The sequence below is a fragment of the Phalacrocorax aristotelis genome, chromosome 6, assembly GCF_949628215.1.
Source record: "Phalacrocorax aristotelis chromosome 6, bGulAri2.1, whole genome shotgun sequence".
Lineage (NCBI taxonomy): Eukaryota > Metazoa > Chordata > Aves > Suliformes > Phalacrocoracidae > Phalacrocorax > Phalacrocorax aristotelis.
Window position 1 is genome coordinate 8749227 of NC_134281.1, and position 18918 is coordinate 8768144.

Sequence of the window (18918 nt, forward strand, 5' to 3'; positions counted from 1 at the left end):
GGAGGGCATCCAAACCCGCAGAGCTCCGAGGTGCCTCGGAGAGCTCAGCGTTACACGGGATAAACACAACTTTTTCCCTCTTCCTTCACCTTACCGGTTTTAGAGGATACAGAACCCTACTTTAAACGCAGTTAAATGCAGAGTTAATCCTTCAGTTCTGAAGCAGACGCAGACAGCTCGGAGTCACAAACTTGCCTGAACGCGATGACAAGCGGAGAGCCCTGCCCTGCCGCGCCAGCCTCCGCCTCCTGCGCACTCCGTGCTGCGTCACTCCCGCAGCCCGGCACGACCAGCTCCAGGCCAGCAGTTTACGGGGTGGAGCAGAAATTAGAAATCGCTACTAGAAAAGAAAGATATTTGCAGGAAGGTGAGACAAAAAAAATAAAACTTCAGTCAACACAAAAGGTAAGTTACACGTAGAATTATTAGAAGTTCTCGTTACACGAAGGCAAAGCAGAACCTGCTTCCTGCCTGACCCCCCCCATTCATATCTGGTAGCATTTATTCCAAAGACTAAAAACTTTGTTCTTACTGTTCTGAGAGGAAAAGAAAGGGAAGAAAAAAAGGGAGAGAATAAAGGAAGCACTGCCATGGATGCGACTACGAATTCCGATCCCACTAACAGGAGTTTTACCAGTCTTACAAACGGCTCCTCAGAAGTCATCCACCACACGCGAGCCCCGAGTCACACGCAGAGAAAAGCCCGCAAGAGTATTTAATTCACACACTGGATCTTTGAACTGTGAAAACATGGAAGATGCTTTTTTTGGAAGGAAAAAAATAAAGGGCAGACGATGATTCACTGTACCACATTTGGGGCTGTAAAAGCCGCTCCTCATTGCTGAACTCTGAAAACGATACAAAGCGCGAACCTTAAGCAACAGGACGTCCTTTGCACAGGGAAGACAGCGCGGAGCCGATACGGGCACCTCTCAAAACCAGGCCCCCACGCCCCCGCAGCAGGTCAAGATGCGATCCTGCCCGGCTGGCTCTGTAGCCGCTCGCGCGAGGCTGACAGCGACAGTCTGACCGCATCCACTTCTCTGAAATCAGTTCACATAGGCACCGATACAGATAAGGTTTTCCTTTAATGGTGAATGATTTTATAATGAAGCAGAAACATATACTGTATTCCATGCAACCAACCTCATTTATTGAAAAGTCCTAATTTTATTGCCTTGTTTAGTAACATGTTTGTTCAACAAACTAATCTTTTTCATGAAGCAAAGCACAACTTTTTCTTATAAATAGTATAAATTATTTTATTTACAGAAACTTGTTACAAAACAAATAGACTATATATTTATTTCTTTTAAATATCCAAAGTAATTTTTCTATCCCATGACATTTGTTCATGTACTATACAGCAGCCAACACAGAGTTCAGCTGATCAGATGCTCTTGATTATGTATACAAATTAAGAAACTATTCACACATTTTACACAGGAGATTGCTTTTAGAACCAGGCTCAACACGGAGCAAGATGCTTTCAAGGCCTACATTCACATTGACATTATGTAGTGCTCATTTTAAAATTACCTTTAAAACGTAAAATATCTTGCACAAAAAGGTAAAAATGATTATTTTCTGCTGAACGGTGAAACATTTAAGAATCTTTCTAAGCCCAATTCCCTCCTCCGGGACAGAATGAGTGAAAGATGAGAGAGAGAGATTCCTTGGCAAGAGAACTCTTACGGGAAGACAACTGCCTCAGAAATTTCATGTGGAAATCACATCTTTAGTTTTGAATCTTTTTAAGAGGTACTTACTTTTCTGTTTTGTTTTGTTTTCCTGGAATACCAACTATTTTGAACATTTTCTAAATCATTTCATTTATGAATGAATAACTCCCCCTCTCCCTCCCCACCCAAAATGAGCCAGTTAAATAAGCTGCTGGTTAAAACCACATTTCAAATGCTTGGCATTATATTAAATACAAGTTATCAGCGGGATTGTTCCAACACAAGGTACTCTAATGAAAAGATTTTACAAAGGTTACCAGCATCATTCGCTTTCTTTCGTCAACCCATCTCATTAATTTCAGAAAAATATCTATATATGTATGTGTATATATATATACACACGCACACATACATACATATACGCACACATATATTATGTACGGGTGGAAAAAGCAAGCTCCAAAATTTCAACTGAACATTCAAGTCTTTTAAGGAGAAGCTGTCTAAACAGTCCGAGCTTAAAACTAGTTATATCAGGCACTTTCAGTTTTTCCGTTAGTTTTAAACCACATGAGACCCACACAAATGCGCACGCACGCACACGCACACAAACACTAAAAAAAGAGAAGCAGTGTGTCACTTAACTAAATGTAGTCTTCTGGGAATCAGGCAACCGATAAGCAATGCCGTATCGACCACGCCGGCTCCATCCTGCGCTCGGGCTCCCGCGGCAGAACCCGACCGCAGGACCCGGGCAATAGTTTGCATGTATCCACTCCCAAGACGTGAGAAGGGACACAGCTTTCACAAAACGGAGGCATCCCTTAAGTTGCAAAGTAGGCATGTTAACTATTGGCTTGGCAGTGAACCACTTCAAATTATAAAAAGGTATTTGCTTTTTTCTTTTTTAATTAATTAATAAATAAATACTAGATGATCTCAATTGTACCAAAACTGGATATAAGAAAAAAAGACCTGTGCAAAAATACATATTTAAATATGTACAATCAATTAACAAAATATGTCTTCTGAAATAGGGATACTTCAATATTTATAATAGAACAAGAAATTCCAAAATAAAGATACAAAAGTATGTTTTTTTTCTTTTTTGTATAATTCTTTGTTCATCATTGCAGCAATTTTTTAGGTTAAGAAAACTGCAGGAGTCGTAACGAGAAGTTGGAAAGACTATAAAAAACTGTATCTCTTAAATTAATACCAAAATCTGTCTAGAAACAACCCAGCCACTGCAAATTCAATTTTGCAAGGAAAAATTAATTTTAAGCTTCCTTAATTATTTACAGTAAGAACTATGTGACAATAAAAGCTTCAGGAACGATGTTCTGCTTATAACCAAGATCTAAAACACAATATTTAAGCAGGTCTATGCTCGAGGGCAGACAGGATTTACGAGGTTCTAACTCTTTACTCCCAGTGGCTGAAACCCACACGGCGCAGGTGGCTGCAGACGCTGGCTCCGTACGAGCAGCGATTGGGAATTCACTTTCTAACACGCCTCATGCTATCGGAGGAGCACGGATTTGCCGCTTATGCACTCAGATCAACAGAACCTTAAATAGGCAGAGGAGAGTTCGATCACAAACTTGCTAGCGTTCAAATCTTGCCAAATCTTTGTTTCCTTTACCTTTGTGTCTATCAAGAGTCAAATTGCACTTGTGACTGACGCTATCCTGAAGCGGAAGCTCTGCCCCAGGGACTTCACCAGAGCGTAGATTTCACTCCAAACGCGCAGGCTTTAACATGCATTGATTTAATTTTGTGGCATATCACTTTGGTTCCTTTTACGTTAAACCAATCGCAGTTCTAACAATCCTTTCAACGGGGCATCTTACTAAACACGAACCCTTTTGTTCCTGAAAAGTTGTCTTTTCTTTTTTCCTCAGAGTTTGCATAAGAAGTGTCTCTAGTATGTTGCTTTCTCAGTGTGATCTTTCGTATCAATTCAAAGCTAAAGTGTCTGCATAGAGGCTTCTTGTTGTTTTGCTGTGTAACAATGATTTCGTAGCAAGTTCAGGTTAAGCTGAAAGCATCGTTAGGTAAACAACTAAGCAACTGCAACTCAGAGTGGCTTTGGATTCCCTGATGTACTACGTGCCACCAGAGCTGGGGAGAAGGCTGGGCTACGCGAACAATTGGACAGGCTCAGATTGTCTCTTCTCAGCAATAGCTGGTGCCCCTTTAAGGCAGAAAAAAAAAGAAATCTTCTTGGTTGGAAATCTGTTTTCCTTTGCTTTGCCCCTTCGTAAAGGTTTAGTCAGTTTTGAGACTTTACCTGATGTTTCATAACTTAAAACCATCCAGACAAACCAAACTGTAAGACAATAAGCCCTTTAGCAGGATTCGCCTTTGAGGTGTTTTGAAGCAAGACAAAATATTTCATAAAAATTGGCTGGACGATATAAAACTGTGTAAAGCCCCCTTTACTCATAAAGCCTGGGTGGGTGCGGGATGACTGCGATGCATACATCGGCGCTGTACGGTGAACTCGGCTGTCAAATTGGCGTTTATTCCAGAATTTTGAGGAAAAAAAAAAATTCTTACTGAGTGGTTGAAAGTGTAACACCTTAAGAATTTAGTTATACAAACAAGGCATAAAGGAACTGACTTATGTTTTTTAGAAAAGTTTTAGATACTTTAAATACTTCATTTTAAAAGGGCTGTTTTTACAGGCTGGAAGGCAAATCCAGCCTAATTTAACTAATACAGTTGTTATCTTCTTTTAACTAACAGAGGCCTGTGGTATACAGTATAGGTCAACAGATACGTTCTTTGGGCATATAGTTTTAGAGGTTATTTGCCTTTGTCTGTTTGATGTTTTGGGATTTTTTTAAAAAACAAAACTAACTTATTTTCTTCTGCAATCAAGTCTCACTCAAAAGACTAGAAAATAGGGTTTGTATCATGCAAGTATGACATTTTTATACTTGTTTTCTGAGCAACGGCCTCAAACAAGTTTTTGTGGTTTTTGTTGGGTTTGTTTTGTGGTTCGTTTGTTTTTTTTTTGTTTTTTTTTTTTTAACTCCTGATAGCTTCTTATCCCAAATTACTTGCAAAAAGGCTGGGCAAAACACAGACTATTTTTTGAATTGTGCTATTTTTATATTCCATTAAAGGAACATTGCTATAAAAACACTAAAGCCATATTCCCTTCTTGAGGGCTTCTTTCCATTGTGCCTCACACATTTCTCCCCCTTGTCGCGGGGTCCTCTCCATTGAGGGTGTCTGTCTGGTTAGCTATCACCTACAAAAGACACCATCAGTATAAAAATAAGTCCACAGTAACGTTTATTTCCCCCCAGAAAACATTCGTTTGCCCAGCCAATCTATGTCAAATAGTGGCAAGATGATGTACTCCTGTAAGTAAAATCTCACAGATTTGTAGCAAACAGTCCAGACCACCGTTAACACTGATAAGAGCAATTATGTGGCTGAACTTTATCCAGTGTCCATTTCTAGTATATTCACTGCTACAGACATGGCTTCAGGGAAATTCCTTGTTTAAGTGACAGTCCAGTAGATTTCCACACCTGAGGACCATGGGAAGTTGGGTAAAGTCAAGGCATCTTGGAGTCCAGAATTCCAGATGGAGGTTTTGCTTGTAGTGAAAATTGTCCAGTTCGTTTCTCACCATGGTGCGTTCAGCTATCAGGGACGGGCCTTTGGCTTTTGAGCAAGCAAAAGAAAGAGAAGGAGGAGTGAGCTAGGCTGTTACAGCACATGCCCTTAAAAGACATTTTCTGGGTAACAAGAGCATATTTTGGGCAGAGTCAGCAGGCACCGCGCGACACCACCAACGTGCGGTTGGCTCCTCCAAGACTTGACAATTCCCAAGCTAGGGCTCCTTAAAGTTATAATGGTTTCAGACAAGATTTCCTTCTTTAATTCCCTCAAATTATATTTCTCCTTTATCTATAACGCACAGCTGAAACAGTAAGTATTAGGTAAGTCCAAAAATTAATTCAGCCATCTGAACGCTTGTTTTCTTAGAGTAAACGCAACATAATGGTGAAAATCTTCCTCTGTGGCTGAAGCTGAAAATTCAGAAGCCATTCTGGAAAAGCTCCTACTGCCCGCCTAGCTCTCCCAGTATGCTGATTTCAGCTTATTAGCGCCAGAGGAAACAAGAAGTTTCTTGGGTTTTCAATCACGAAAAATCTAGTTCTAAAGCTACTCTCTAAAATTCCATCTTCTATACTCTCCTTGAGCTGTATCAAATTCTTTTTACCCCTCCAAGCTACTCTCCAAGCCAATTTGAAGTGTTTTATTAAAAAGTCTGAGCTACCGGTTTCTAAATTATCTCTTATCCTAATTTTTCAAGAACTTTCTCTCCCAATACACTATTTTTCCAGTGTGGTTTGTTAAAAAAAAGACCCCAAACTAATTTTTTAAATGGGATCTTACGTATTCATGAGATCTGCTTCCTTTATAGTAAATCTGTTTGCTTTACCAACTAAAAAGGTTTCTATCTTATTTATAACATTTAATCTTGTTATTACTAAGAAGGTAGCCAATGACACCTTGGGATAATAGGCTTATTTTATCACAGTATCACAGTTCTGTTATCAGCATCATTACGTTCCACTTTGTAGAATGTTTACTACTGACACAGAAACAAGAAGTCAGGCTGAGACGTGCAGCTCAGATCCATGGCCGGCAAGATTTTAAAATTATTTATTCATTTTTTTTAATGTGAGGACCGAATTTTAGCTGAGAGCAATTCACAGGCAACACCTAAGGAACTTGGAATGTCATGTTTATGGCTATTTTTTAAAAAGTAAGCTACACTTTATGAGAGCGTTCATAAAAATCTTGTGTAAATGTACTGTAAAAACATGCAAAATGAGTAACGGACAAATAAGAGAACTATCTTGTACTCAAATACGATCTGGAATTGCCTAGCTAATAATTAAGAGAACACATCTAACGTAAGCACATGAAGAGACATGTTCATATTGCCTTAGTTTGAGACAAAAGTTCATACCTGATGAAAAAGAGAATTGTTCATCAGTCCTTGCGTCCCTGGGATTGCACCAGTGTGTTTTGCATGAACATTGTTCACCGATGTCAATTTGGCAACTTTGTTTGATTTGCTGCTGCTGCTGCTGCTGTTAATGCTGCTTGAACCAGGTGAGCACTTTCTTTTCTTTCCTATTAATTTGTCAAGGGAAGTATGCGAATGTGAAAAACTGCTGTGTGAATTTACAGTCAGCTCGCTGGACTGATGAACAAACGGCCCTAAGGAGAGCGTGGAGTCACTGCTGTTCATCATCACACTCATTCTCTTTATCGATTCTGCAGGGCTCCCAGTTGGAGGGCCCCTCCCTGATTGGTCATGTTTGAGGCTAACAGAGTTAGCTTTGCTAGTCATACAGTTGAGGCCAACGCTGTGGGACGAAGCTGTCACCGATGGATGATAGGAGGTCCCAGAGTTTCCAGAGTTAACCACACAGTTTTTTCTAAAGGACTCTGTGGAATGAGAAGGTGCTAGCAGTGCGGAACTGTTTTTACGCTTCTTTCCTGAGCCGCTGCTGCTACTGATGCCGGTACTGTTACAGGTGCCACTGCCAGCAGAAGATTCCTTAGGTTTAAAAGATTTGCTGGATTTCATTTTCTGAGGTTTGCTGGGCATAGGTGAAGGTACAGAGGAAAGCACTGTAGGTGTTGAAGGGGACGAAGACACTTGTCTTGATTGCATACTGCAGACAGGATCCACTGCACCCAGAGTAGCAGGATTGGCATTTAGTGTCGTTCCATGTGATGGTACCGATTTATTATTCAGAGACACACAGGAAGGAGATACCAATGCTGGCGAAGACATAACCGTGGTGGGTAAGAGGAAACCTGCTGCACTGACACCGTACTGTGAAGCAGGCATTGAGTTTGTCCTATGTGGTGCACGAACTGATGCTGTGTTACTAGATGCTGGAGGAATTTTCCTGCAGGTGAACAGAAAAACAAACAAAAACCTATGTAGCTACCATTCTTCGGAATAATGCCCAGCCTAATAATGCAACATTAAAGTGATTGTCTCTTGAGATTGATTAATGCCACTAAAATATTTTATTAAATTAATCGTTAGCTGTTGCAAAAAATGTATAGCACAGACTATCAACCTTTGATCCGACTAATCTGAACACAAGATTACTGTTCTGTAACTAGAATCACAGGCTTCATGGGTTTATACGAATACCAAGAAGAATAAGAACTCTTTCACTTCTACTCACTTCCACATCTGTGAATTAAGATGCTTCTCCAACATGAAGTCAAGTGCACATCGAATATGGTTCCACCGCTTGTCAAACACGTAATAACCTCTTCCAATTTGCCGACTACCAAATGTGCAAAACTGAAAAGACAGATTTTTATTGGTCTTTTCTACCTTCAGTACAACTCTCTAACAATGCACTTATTTATAAATAAATATTGCTGAATGAATATGCTTTTAGATGGTTCAATCAAGGATGAAAAAATATAAATTAGAATTTTTATTTTTACGGTATAACAACTATTTTAAATTTTTTGGCCTTGGTACTTTGGGATAATTTTCTTCCCATCTGATACTCCCATACTTATGGCCACATGCAGTGGTCAAATTTGAATCCCTCTGACTAAATAGGGAAGGACAGTGCTTGTGTGTGCATATAAAAACATAACATATATATATATATATGTAACATCTACTTCTGAGGAGCTATCAGCTACCTCCTCATAGTCTGTTTTAAAAAAATAAATAATAATTTGATGTATAGGCTAGGCAATAAAGCTTGTGCTTTTAGTTAGACTAACTAGCTTTTGTCAAGATTTAAATATTAAAACAACACATTACTACAACCTTTACTGTGATGACTGACACCATGAGTAAAAAAATATGAGCGTGGGTGCATGTGCGTGTGTGTGCGTGTGAAAGTCCAATGACAAAATCTACCAAAAAGGTACTGTTTACGTGTCCTTATTCCAAACCCACAGCCCATTAGAGCAGTTACCAATTTCACCTTCAGTGTTTTGGCATTTTGATTTCTTTTGGATTGGGGAGGAAAGCTGCAAACATATTTCTTTAGCACATTTACTTTGCAACTACAGTTAAGCCTTCACTGCCTACTAGGCAACAAAATAATTTTCTTAAAATCCAGAAGGAAAAAAAAAAAAAAAATCACATACCCAGTAGAAAACCACTCTTAAAAACCCCAAGTAATTTGTTTACAAGCTCAGAGCCATGGAAAGACCAAGGTTAACTTTTACTTAAAACGTACAGCGGCTGGTTGAGGATGATGACCTGAATAATGACAATCCAGTTTTTCAACAGGCTCTTCTTTTTCATCACATTCTCCCTCATCACTGGATAACCGAGATGCTGGCTCAGCTGCAGGCAAGGGAGGGTGTGGGGACTCGTGGACAGAAGGAGACTCGCTAGGGGCATTTCCACTGTGCTGGGCTGGACAGCCTGGAGGCCTGGACAAGGCAAGCAGTAAAGGTGTTATTGAACTAAGTCTAGTTAAAAAGTCCAAGCTTAAGTGCTGACTATTACTGACAGAGGGAAATCTACATTAGCAGATTACTGACATTTCCCATAGTCTCATAACACATCTACCCAGAGGAAGGACAGGAGGAATGGTACCCCTGGAAAAGCAGCATTGCCAAATCATTGCTGAACAGCTTTCACTGATACAAGACAGCTTTTACTATTTCAAGCACCAATCCGTCCTCGCTAGGAGTTACAGCTCAACATGTAATTGCTAATAGCAGACAAGTCACCAGACCTAGAGCAAAAATACTGCCTTGAACAACAGATCCATATCGCTCGTTCAAAATCCACCCAATAAAGCTACCGGTATTAATTTCATACTATTGGATGTGCAGATTTCCCTTACCTTGGAAGACTGGGGGGGTGAGGTTTGGGTTTATTAGGTAATAAAGGCTTTGATTCTGTAAGAGTAACTCCATAAGAATTTTGGTGCAGCTCCTGGGAAGTTTTAGTAGGTGAGGGATGTGGTTCCCTGAGAGGGGGCATCTGCTGATGATGATCCGAATGTCGAAGAAGTTCCTTTTCCCTGGTTTTGCTTTTGTGCTCAGCTAACAACACATCAAATCGTTTTCTTCGACCCTGTACAGCCCTCCGCTGGGTTAAGGAATGTGTCTGCAAAACCATGAATAAATCATTAATTCCAGGCTATTAAACTGGTGGAAATCAAGCACACAAAACACGTGTCTGGAGCTCTAAAACAGGGAAAATCATCACACTCATGGTTTAGTAAACAAATGGAAGAATGACTTGGACAACAAACTGGTGGATGGTTATATCCCTGTCTGATACAAAATAACAAAACACCCCAACTGAGTAAAAGGCTTCTTCCAGATTTCTTTTTAAAAAAGAAACTGCCAAAGTTCTTATAAGGTTAAGGCTAGAATGTAAAATCTTTTTTACACTGATATTTTAATTGCCAACTAGCGCACAACCAGAAATACTAAACATTTACTTTCACTTATGAAAATATTTAACAAAATAATATTTCAAATATTTCTAAAAATACTTTGCCTCTTTCTATATACTAATATATTCCCTGAAAACTAGTGTAATTGGATATTAAGGAATGCAAAAAAATACAGCAGAATCCACAGTCAGACAGAACTCAAAGTCCTTTGAGTGTCCTGAATGCTACACATAGTAAGATGCGTACGTGTATATATGGCACAAATTCTAGGCAAAGTGAAATAGGTGGAAGTTATTTTCCTGAACTGTTGAAGTCCCGTTCAATACCTTCTTTTCATATGATGTAGAAGGTTTGATTGGGTTCATTTTAGCAGGTAAAAATTATTATCACACAATTCAGACACAAATAACAATTACAAAAGATGTTTTATGAGGAGGTGTAATGTAAGGAGTTGCTGAGAAACATTTTTACTTTCTTTCTTTCTTTTTTACACTTTTGATTAGTCTAGCTCTGGTGTAAAATCTTGAAGCTTTTCCCTCCTCTATTAGGAAACCAATTGCCTCCCCCCTGTAACTCCAAAAGGGCAATGTGTTCAAGTTCAGTTCCTCTGGGTCATTAGTACCAGCTTCATTTACCTTTGTTCTGTAGGTGGCTTATTTACCAGATGCTTCCCCTGCTGACAGTTTAGCTGCTTTGCAGGAAAGTAGCTAAATATTACACAATTGCAGGGGATCTGGATTTTCAGTGCCTCGGGACTAAGTGATACCCCTCTGTCCCCCAAGATTTTTGAGCCAGAGGACACATTTCATCTGACCAGAAGTTTTTACAGATTGTTTGTCCTCTAGGTATATTCGGTGGGTTTTTCCGAAGACTCATTTCTGGGTTGGCTGTAGTCATATATCAAGCAGCATTAGCATTTACATAAATACCTCCTAAGTATCTGCTGCAGACTCTGCTGGGGGGAAAGGAGGGAGTGCGAGAGGGGAGGAGCTTGACTTAGCTAAATCCTACAAAAACAAATAATATTTTTAATGCTTATGAGCAATTTTAAGGTTTGTCCTGTATGACCCAAAGTTTATCCCCAAAAAGAACATGCTGGACCCCTGCATCTAGATGTGGAGTAACATCATTTTTTCCACATCCATGTGGAAAAATTACACATCTCCAGGTTACTTTAAGCAATATGTTTTTGAATAAATAATTAACTGAACTTCAAAAACAACTCCTCCTTTGTTCTAGGCAACACATTTTGAGAGGTACCATTTACAGTGGTAATTACCAACAGCAAAAATCTGTAGTTTTCTGTTTTCTGTCATATTCCTCAGGAAATTGAATTAAAACTTCACATGATCTTATTCTGATTAAGTTATCCTACCTTGCATGTCAAAGACCTAGTACAAGGTTTCCTGGTTTCCACATCAATGACACCACAGTATATATCAGGATCAAATTCTCTCTCTGTCAAAGGTACACAGTATTGAAAAGTTATCAAAAACCATTTTGAAATACAAACATTTCTTTTCATTATAAAATGTAACCATATTGGAAACTGTTTTAAAATGTAACACAGGCAAGCGTACAAATAAAAATGCACAATAAAATTGTACAAATAAAACTTTTTTGCAAGTTTACAGTGGGCTGAAATACAGATCTCAAGTCTACAAACAGAATGGAGAAATTTACAGCTGCAAGGCACCCCAGAGGAAGAGCAGATCCTGCACACTGGGATTCGAGGTCACCATCAGTATGAACTGTGACAAACAAATGGTGGTTTTTTATTGATGGTCTTGGTGTTAAGAACCTTTCTACCATTCTACTAACACTCAAAGTTATTGTGTTTAAAAAGTGTAAAGAGCAGACTGGCTTTACATTTCTGAGTTTATGAGGTGGTAGTTGTTCCGTTTGCTATGTACGTTTGGACCTTCCATATAGAAAGAAGGAGAAGAAAATCTTTAAAGGTCGTAGAAAAGCGCAATTTTAAAACTGTAAGAACAGACAGGCCTTTGAGGGCTGTTTGGTTTCTGAAAGCAGCAGCCACATTTCAAGTTGTTTGCATCCTTTAAGAGTATGTCAAGTCACAGTTTTAAATTGTAATACATAAAACATACCTCATGACAAGTTACAGTGTTATAAAAGTGTTTAATTTACTTCTGAAACTTATTTCTATATACTCTATATATGTATTTCTATAGACACACTACTAAGAGGAATATAGCAAATAATAATTAAAAACAATTACCTGACAATCTTTTATGTAAAAATTTCCTATTATTTGTATTTTCTTCAGGTTTCTTTTCCAAAAATGGAGGCACAGAGAGAAGACCTTTACCATTCAGTATCTGTCCAGGGGAAGGCAAGGGTGGCTTTGGTATTGAGGGACAATTAAGGCCAGTCTTTATTGAGGAACTCACAGTAGTAGAACAAGTTGGACCAACAGCAGCTTTCAGTTGGGCACCATCTATCTTTGGATGAATCTTTTCCACTTTGACAGATGGAGTCATACTATTATTTATGAAAAACAAAGGGGGGGGGGGAATTGAAAATTATAGCCATAAATTATAAAAAGCACTTAAAATATTATTACTCAACAATACTCTTATCTATTCATAATGCAAATGCAGACCCTTCTCCTTTATTCCCAGTTTCCTTATTCATATATTTTTTTTATTTTCACATTTTTTATGATGTCCATAATCTCTTCAGTCCTCTTTTCCCCATTTCCTTATAAGGACTTCAGAGAGTCATCAGAGACTTGAGAAACTGCTATTTGGATTCACAGAGACAGCATATCACCAAAGGAACTGGAATGGACCTGTTACATCCAGTGACAAATGCCCCATTCTATGACAGTAAATTATATTCTCAGTTCTGCAATCTCAGGTGTGCAGGTGAAAAATCACCTGAGTCAAGAGTTAAAACTCCCTTATGATCAAAGTATGCAGATTAGATCAAAGAATTAAGAGTCCCTAGTAAAATCACCTTTATTTATAGTGATTTAAGATGCAGCTTTGCAAGAGTTCTTGTTCATAGTCATGAGTATTATCTATTTTCCAGCAGCCTCGTCTAAGATAAGATCTGGAGGAATTTAAAGTGATTATGTCTTAAACCAAAAACCCTCTGAAACAAAAGGAAATTCTACCAATATAGCAGTGCCTATGCAAGCAATAACATTTAATTTTTTATCAAAAAGCATACTCACATTTTATCATGGGGAACTTTGCTATGCTGTACCGAATGCATTAACCTGTTGTTTCCGCTGATCTGCAGCTTGTCTTTGGGTGATTTCAACAACTTGGAATTTGATGATGATGCACTAGTACCTCCACTGGATGAACGGTTGCTCCCACTTCCACTGCTACCTTTGTTTTTTGAAGGGAAAGATGAAATGAGGGAAAATACTGAAGAGGAGGGAGGAGTCAAAGGCGGCTTGCTGGAGGAGCTGTGTCTTCTTTCTGAAAAGGAGGGAAAAAAGGGGGTTTAAGCTCCAATATAGAAACAATTCTTAAACAATTCATGTTGTCATTTACTCCATTAACAGTTTTCCTTCACTGGCTTGGGAGGTCACTTGCCACACACAGATCATAGAGCCTCACTGTGCTCCATGGTGCTCCACTCATTGCCAGTCCCCAGCCAATTACCAGAATCTCTTTTAACTTTGTGAGGTACATTCCTCAGCCACTGAAATTTAGCTTTTAATAACACTTCTCACCCTCTCTCCATCTTGAAGAACAAGTAAGAATCCGACCTAGACCTCAGACACACAAAGCAGAGACCCCATCCTCAGGCCAAGCAAGCTTAAAGATCATATTTCCTCAAAGGATAACAATTACCTAAAAGTATAATTTTGACCATTAGGAGACATACTGGAGCCAAAACTTTCACTTCACGACAACCTTTTGGTATGGTCTACTACATCTTCAGTGAGGAACACCCCTGAGAACAGCAGCTCAAGTATTGACCTACATTGGGTTTTGTTTTGTTTTCCTCTTATTAATTATATAGAATTTCTATTTAGGAACAGCATCAGAAGGAGCAACAGACATTCTCCTACCAAAAAAACCCCAATCTGAACATTTGAGTTACGAGTGGTCAGGTTCCGTCAATGAATGTGTTGGAAAAGAAATTATTAACATTAAACCATTAACATTAATATATTGCTAGCACTATTGCAGTTTAAATAGTGTATATTAGAAAGGCAGTTCTTTGGAACAATGAATTCTCAGTCACAAAACACCGGACAGCTTCAGGAGTACCCAGCTCTGCCTACACATGGACATGTTAATTGTCCATTTGCTGGACTGATACTTGGACACCTGTGATTCCTTGATGATCTGTGTCATCAACACCTGCTTAAGAGACATGTCTGGCAATCAAGTATATGCAAACCACAGATCTAAGAGAGTACCAAGAATTAGCAGGTCTGTCAGGGAAGTGGAAAGGCACCTTTGTGCTCGTTCTCCTCAACAGCAGTAACACCTCAATCTCAGCCAAGTATTGTTAAAGGTGCCCAAATCCACCACCGATCAACGCCTGGATCAGCTTACAGATTTTGACTGACGTTTACTTAAACTGTGGAAGAAGCAGGCTACTCGTGAAGTTACAACTACAGCCAAGAGTGAAAGTCAAGTCCAGCACAACCTGTACAGAAGCCTGCACCACTCTGAAAAATGCAAATTAATCCGCATTCTGCTTATATGACCTGTTTTCTCCCCAGTCTTAGATACAGTGATCACATGCCACTCAGATGATGACCAGCCAGGACTCCACTCATAACTCTAAGCATTCAAACACGACAGCACCAACTCTGCACCAATATTGCCAGCCACATCACCCACTGCACGGCTCCTGAAAGCAAGGCTGTAACAAGGTGCAACAGCAATAACCACGGAAAAAAAGCCAAGCCGCTCCCAGCAGTGCAAGAGGAAAGCATAGGAGTCTAACACCTGGCGAGCTATTTTCTTACAGAGGTGGGGAAGCAGCATTTTAAATATGTTCAATAGCTCAGGAGAAAAAAAAAAAAAAAAAAAAAGGAAAGAGCAGAGATCTTAGACTAGGAAACTCCAGTCAAGAAACGACCTCTGAGACCGAACCAAGTGATGAGTGTTTCTCAGTTTAACTGCAAAATAGGTGCAAGCTACCTAATGAACCTTCGGCAAAAAGAGAGTCATCACTTCTTCATTAGTATTTACCAAAGAGCGCTCAGAGGTCAGGTGAAATGCCCAACAGAAATACATAACACACACAGTAATTTATCGCCTATCCCAAGGAAAAACTGCTTTAAAAAAAAATCACAGTATTTAGGACTAGTTATCTGTGATGTTCAAAATCATCTACTTAGTTTTCTAGAACCAGCTGCCATTGAAGAGTTTGTAAGTGAAATACGTTAGCATATTTATGCTCTAGTAAATGGCTGCGCTCCTAATACGACATACTGCTTATTGCCAAATGTCTTTTTATAGCAATGGCAAGAACCCCCGAGCAGACAAGTTACTATTTGAGGGCCATTAGTTCAGCGATGCTACACCCTGTGAGATTACTCTGCAAGATAATGAGGAAAATTGCTCAATACTCTTCCACCTTCCGTATATTTAGAAAAATCAAAGTCCAAGTTCTTATCGCAGTTACAAATAATCTCTAATGAACCAGTGGATGACTAATGCAATCTTAGGGAGTTTGTTTTGATTCTTTTTTTTTTTTTTTTTTTTTTTTTTGAAGGAAGAGAGGGTGTTACTTCCTTGGAGAAAACCTGGCAGATGAGGAGAGAAAGGGTCTAGAGTAAAACTGAGTATCTCCTTGCATCCCATCATTAGGAATAAACTAGTTGAAACACAAATCTCAGCTATTAATCCAAATGACACAAACACTTATTTTCCGGCAACTTTAACTGGCACAGCTCTCATACTAAGCCGAAAAGTTACTGACTACTATTTGCATGAATGTTTCATAGCACCAATCTCAATACCAGTGAGTTAATACAAAAAGAAAGTGTTTTAAATTGCTGGTAATCAAAAAAAATTGACCTAAGAGAGCTAAGGCTAATGGCTGATCACACCCCAAGACTACAGCCTACCTGTCAGAGAGACGTTCCATTCTACAGACAGATGTATGATTTGTAACATGCACAAAAAAAGGGCCAAATGAGCTTTTTCTAGAATCTGGGGACAATTACTGAAAGAGATGGTGTAACACTGTAAATCTGTGAAACCTTCACTCACTCCTCTTGTATGTAACCATGACTTGGGTAGTTTAGCAACAAAATGAGAAGACTTTTCAGCTAATTTTGTTGTAACCTGCCTGGACCTGTTCTGTATTGACTTACGTACAAGTAGAGGTAGGGCTGCCACTAGGATTTGCTTTTATTTAATATTTCACTCTTTTTATAAAATTCATGTTTTTAAGAGAAATCTGCTTAAGGTCTGAGCCATAAACCATCTGAACATTACTGATGTGTTGCCTTATTGGAGAAAGCTAATATTTTTGAAACCAGACATGTTTTAAGCATGGCATACTTGGTCTAATGAATGTATTTATTGACAGACTGACATAGTCTTTTAATAGAAAAATTACTACACAAACTGTCACTGAATAATCAAGACCACCATGCTTATTATGCTAAGCACATTATAATGATAAATTCTACTAATCATCTGCCAATCTAATACGAGTCCCATTTGCCATTAACTCTGACTCAGCCTGAAAACATTTAAAAATATAATTATCTCCAGGTGTTCAGTTTTCAAATTTTAAAAGTTAGCACTCACATCCCTTCTCTTCACATAACTCCTGAAAGAAAAACAATTTTTTAATGCCATGATTGCCTTTACAACAAAGTGACATTTCATATCCTGCACTTTTGCAACATGGTTCTAAACTCTAAAATTTGGAAGGAGGTGTTTCTTTTGGGGGGTAAGGGTGTTGTTTGGGTGTTTTTTTTGTTTTTTAAATATCAGAAAGATGAAAGTTTTGGCTTTGGACAAAGAACCTGAAAGTATTCCTTCATCCCACAGCACTGGGTAGAACCTGACTTAAAACGAAAGCTACATTCAACACTGAGGAGGAGTTTATCTGTTAATGTTTAAATATCTTTGCATTTATATAACGTACTTGTGACCCTAAGGAGAAGGGCCATACAGAGTTAGAAAGCTGTGAAAGGAGACAGCATCCCAGAGAAGACTGTCTGTGCTCGATGACCAGGATATCTGTTAACTATCAATTTGGAAAAAACACAGTGATAGTTTGTGTGCTACTGGACTTACGGTTGAGCAAGAATTATATACGCATACTGCCAAAGCACACAGGACTTCCTGATAAAATGGATATTGATGATTTAAATATCTTCAAGAGCTTAAAAAAAAAAAAGAAAACAAACCCCCCAAAAAACCAAACAGCTTCATGTGGCCCTAAGTCTGGCTGCCAATTTTTTGGGGTTCAAAATCTTATTTTCCATTGTATATTTCCTACTAAACATGCACTAATTTCTGACAAAATGCAAAAAAGTAACCTGGAAGGGGAAACAAAAAAAAGGGAAAGCTTCTCACCATGTTTGGCTAATACTTCTTATTCTTCCATTAATGGGTAAACACTTGGACTTACTGTGATTTATAACTTTTTTGCCATATTAAAATAAAAGAAGATATCCTTTTATAGAGAAAAATATTCTGGTTTTCATAAAATGCTACTTTCTTTGCTGTACAGTTAAAAAAAAATTCAGAGTAACAAGACTCTTAAAAATTTTCAAAATGTTCCTCTCAGGTCTACACTTAGTTCCCAAAAATCTAGGAAGTGTTTTGTGCTGTTCGTTCTCTCTGGGCATCAATTAATAGCTTTGGGCAGCAAATACAAGATGTACAGATCAAATTTCATAAACCCATTTTTTAATACTGACTTCTTACGTAAGTACTGGGCAAAAAGTCAAACTGACCTGTGTCAGTGCTAGCAGAGCCGTCATTAAAAATGAAGCACACCCAGTCAAACACACACAAGTTTAGTTCAGTGAAATACATTGCACTTCAATTAACATTCAGAAAGACAGTTTTGACATTGGTTAGCCTAGGTGTGAGAGCATCGCCCAGACTATAGAATTATATTTGTGTATTGAAAGAAAGCAAAAAGTTAACTTAAATTATTATTTCATATATCTATCTCACCTAAAGTACAAGCATGATAAAAGTGCCACTTAAAGCAAACTTGTCTTTTTTTCCCCATCATATTGAGTTACTGTTTGACTTGTCATTTGAGAAATTATTTAGAACAGCCATATTGAAACAAACATCTTTTACCAGAGGATAAAATTTAATTTCTGTCAGTACACCTGTTACTGTTCTAGAGTAATAAGGGAGAGCTAATTTACTCGATCTTCTATTTTCTCTATAGGGATCCGATCCACAACACGACATGAGAGCACAGACTGGGACACTGCTGTCGAGGGGCACCTCACCACAGCTCCAGAGTTTACTCAGCAACCAAAATCCCTTTTGTGGCAATACCCCAAATGCCTGTGTTGGGCTCTGATCCACCATCCCTCTGACCTCACCATGACAAAGGAAAAAAAAAAAATTTAGATCCATGAGGATTTTGCAGGGGAAACTCATGAGCTAAAACAATCATGGGCATAGCAGGCAAATTACTCTCCCGTTGCAACGTGCAGCTGCTTGGGAGCAATCGCCTCTGTGGGATCTTGACCTGCTGCTTGTTCACTTATTGCTGCTTCATTATCCCGCTCTAATCACAGGGCCTAGATACCAAGGATTCTGCCTTAATCTTCCACTGATGTCCCTTTAATCATC

General features: G+C 38.8%; 1 protein-coding gene across 5 annotated transcripts in view; it reads right to left on the reverse strand.

Moving 5' to 3' along the window:
- Positions 1 to 1235: 1235 nt before the first annotated feature.
- Positions 1236 to 18918, reverse strand: part of ATXN7 (ataxin 7) — a 90615-nt gene continuing 72932 nt past the window's right edge. For all 5 annotated transcript variants that reach the window (XM_075095773.1, XM_075095776.1, XM_075095772.1 and 2 more), the window contains 8 exons: positions 13332 to 13584; positions 12372 to 12634; positions 11508 to 11590; positions 9572 to 9837; positions 8954 to 9152; positions 7928 to 8049; positions 6685 to 7639; positions 1236 to 5366 (listed from right to left, as the gene is read on the reverse strand). In XM_075095773.1, the coding sequence (XP_074951874.1) occupies positions 5349 to 5366; positions 6685 to 7639; positions 7928 to 8049; positions 8954 to 9152; positions 9572 to 9837; positions 11508 to 11590; positions 12372 to 12634; positions 13332 to 13584 (2159 nt within the window). In that variant the 3' untranslated portion in view covers positions 1236 to 5348. The remainder of the gene's footprint in view (positions 5367 to 6684; positions 7640 to 7927; positions 8050 to 8953; positions 9153 to 9571; positions 9838 to 11507; positions 11591 to 12371; positions 12635 to 13331; positions 13585 to 18918) is intronic.